Source organism: Lolium rigidum, chromosome 4 (assembly GCF_022539505.1).
Source record: "Lolium rigidum isolate FL_2022 chromosome 4, APGP_CSIRO_Lrig_0.1, whole genome shotgun sequence".
NCBI lineage: Eukaryota > Viridiplantae > Streptophyta > Magnoliopsida > Poales > Poaceae > Lolium > Lolium rigidum.
The window spans coordinates 48,479,946-48,483,149 of record NC_061511.1 but is presented as its reverse complement, the minus strand read 5'-3'; the positions used below and the strand labels follow the sequence as shown (position 1 = coordinate 48,483,149).

The 3,204-nt window shown below is 43.5% G+C and overlaps 1 protein-coding gene across 1 annotated transcript; it reads right to left on the bottom strand.

Annotated features, from left to right (window-relative positions):
- Positions 1–2,223: 2,223 nt before the first annotated feature.
- On the bottom strand, positions 2,224–2,965 carry LOC124708104 (Bowman-Birk type proteinase inhibitor B5-like). Its single transcript, XM_047239795.1, has 2 exons — positions 2,784–2,965; positions 2,224–2,655 (listed from the first exon to the last, which is right to left on the bottom strand). Exons 1-2 carry the CDS (start codon positions 2,857–2,859, stop codon positions 2,468–2,470), a joined length of 264 nt encoding a protein of 87 aa, XP_047095751.1. The 5' UTR covers positions 2,860–2,965; the 3' UTR covers positions 2,224–2,467.
- Positions 2,966–3,204: the final 239 nt, after the last annotated feature.

Below are 3,204 nucleotides of genomic sequence, written 5' to 3'. Positions count from 1 at the left end.
TTTACGGTGGTTGAGGTATGTCAGCTTCAGGCATTCGTCTCCTTTGTTTCTGAAGTTTTACGGTGGTTGCGTTACACAGTGATCGGTATATGATTACTTGTCATTACTTGTTAGGCGCACAGTAGCTGAAATTTCCACGTCTTTATGTCCTGAAGTGTAGCTAAACATCCTGATTTTTTTAACACACTCGATCGAGGAGCAGTTGTGCGTTGAAGGCCATTTCACATGTGAGGTAGGGAATTAGGTGCTTCACGGTCATGGCCAGCATCCTGAATGGCAACATCAAGGAGAGATGTACTACTTGGAAGACGAAAATGATGGGAATAGAACTGACTTATATATGCTGCTATGAGTTATCTTTTTTTAATATTGTGCAGTTCTCCTTTTTTTTCTTGTATGACACAACGCTGACATCTGGCCTCCACGACCTGGACTCTGGTGTACGGATTATGATCAACGATAAAAAAAAAGTGGCAACTCCACAATGTTAGATTTCTGTAAGACCCAAAGCAAAGTGTACAAGCCTATCTATATTGAATAAAAGTTTTTTAACAAATAATGAAACATGAGGCAAAAAAAAGTTAAATATTGACACAGTAGGACCTGAAAATATATAATGCTTCAGAGTGTTCATGCTATATCAATTATTTCTCTGAATTTTTCCTTAGACTACAAGGGACCAATGAGAGAATGAAAGATAGTCATGGCAGGAATGAGACGGTTATATGTAACCTCCCCCGTGGTCTTGTGCGCTAGCAAAAAGAGGATGTTCATGCATTTGCTCCGTAGTGAAGCACGGGTTTTGTCCTAATCAATTATAATTTTGATTGAGTCGTTGAGGATATGGTGGTTGGAGTATAATGTGTTTCGACTTATGACATGGACTTGTCTAGAGGGGACAGATCACTACTAATGGCGGGTCCTCCTCTTCACGTGGCAGTGCTGATGCGACAACGATGGAGGGACCTGCTGCTGTTTGTTCACACATAGAGCCATCGGGGCAATCATAAGGAAAGGACACACAATCACGAACAAAGTCGAGTTTTTCAAGCTTGATCTACTGTGATGTGAGCACGTACGTAGCACGGTGTTCCCAACTTCCCCTGTGTCCATCTATGTTGTGGGATTTACAAGTTTTTTACTCAAACTGTTACTGAGTATACATCATAGAGTGATCGAACATATTTGCATACTAGCGACCGGCAAAACAAGATCTCACTAGATGCCGCTTATCCAGGCAACGTGTGTGATGACTGATGCGTGCATATCATAAGTTGCTGTCGGTGCTACATTGCTGTCAATTACAGACTTCGTACGGTGCTCGGCTCAGACACAGTTACTACTAGTGTGGCGCTAGCTCGTGATCCACGAGATGCTTTGCCAGCTAGCTAAACTATTCAGCTGTGTACGGACACAAATTTTATTATTCGGATCCTCAAATTTCTATATTAGCAAATATGAGTATTGAGTCATGCATTACGTATAGCCGACAAGCAGACGAGAGCAGTATCGTGCATGCTTTAGACATCTCAGTCACTACACGGCTGCTAAGGATTAATGGATAGGATAGATCAATTCTATACATATACCTGTATAGTCAGCGGATAGAAAATTCTACCAATACTTGATATAAAAATTTACCCCTATCCATACCGAATTGGTACCGTATCCATCGGGTATCCAACGGGTAGACCAAATAATACATAATTTATTCACAATTTTACGTTCATCGAGCATTTTTTTTTTAAAAATCAATTATCTCAAGTTCTCAACTCAATAACAGACAGGTGTGTACATGTTGATCATCAAAATTTTGAAATCACAACCTCATACACATTACTCATAAGTCAACGAGCTAGATTATTAGATATGTCACATGTCAGTGTAAACGAGTAAGGTATGGGTATACCAATGGGTACAAGTCTGTACCCATGCCCTACCATGAACTTAATAGGTAATGTACGGATACTCTATCCATCGGCAAAAAATTACTCATATACAGGCACGGTATCTACAGGTACCCATACTTGTGGGTAAAATTACATCCCTTAACGGCTGCTATACTTCACTGGCATCGACCGTGACAAGCGGGCATAGCTTGAGCACGTCGGTTTGAACTTTGAAGACCCGGCCCGCTGGCCAGTGGGTATAGGAGTAGTAGAGGCTAATCGATCGACTTTAACAGAGGGGTCAAATTGGGCATAACAAAAATATAGTACTGCATGCACAAGTGATATGGTATTTATTTTGATTGAGCGGAGATGCATAAATTGGTACATGCATGTGTTTATTCAGTGAGCAACAACTCGAGGAAAAGATGAATAACAAGTGTGACGACTAATGACTACAGCAACAACGGCGTGTTATTGTTGCACGCACAAGCTCGACGGTTCTGCTCATCTCATCTCAGCTCAGCTTTTATTTTTAGGGGAACATCTCACGATAGTAGTATAGATAAGAATGATCACTACTTGTTGCAGGGCGGGCATGGCGTGCCGTCGTCGCCGCGCGCGTCCGCGCACCGGAACGTCATCGGAGGGGTCGCCTGCACCACGCGGCAGTTCACGCAGCCTTCGCGGCACTGGGGACCTGCGTCGTCACAGACTACCGCCCCGGAGAAGAACCTGCAGTTGTCGCAGCACTTGGGGAATTGGGCTGCTCGCAGGAAAATAAGCGTGGAATCAGATCAGTCAATCGTCACTGGTAACCATAGGGCGATCGTACGTACTTTGTAGCGGAACAGAGATGATTAAGACGGCGATAACCATCGGCTAGCTACGTACCGTTCACGTGGGAGAGGATTCCCATGACCAGGACGGCCTGGAGAACAAGGATCGCCACGAGCTTGGTGTTCTTCATCGTTGCTTCTAAACAACTTCTCGAGCAAAGCTTCTCGCTAGTCTCCTATATATACTGGTAGACTGCTGATGGTTTCTTCTGTGGTTGTTGCTGGCCAAAGCTACAATCGACTCTATTTATAGATGTCGATTCTGAAAAACCATGGAGATTTGCTGCGTCAGAGGCCAATTTTTATTGTGGTGGGTGTATGCTGGGGATAATCTTGTTTGACTCCTGGCTAACATGGACATGTTTTCCTTGGAGGCGGCTTGGACTTTTACGCTTGCATCTCTATCTTCCATGTCCAGCACATCAGCGCCTCTATTTTCTCCTGATTATGCCGATATGTATGACTGGAAATCTTCC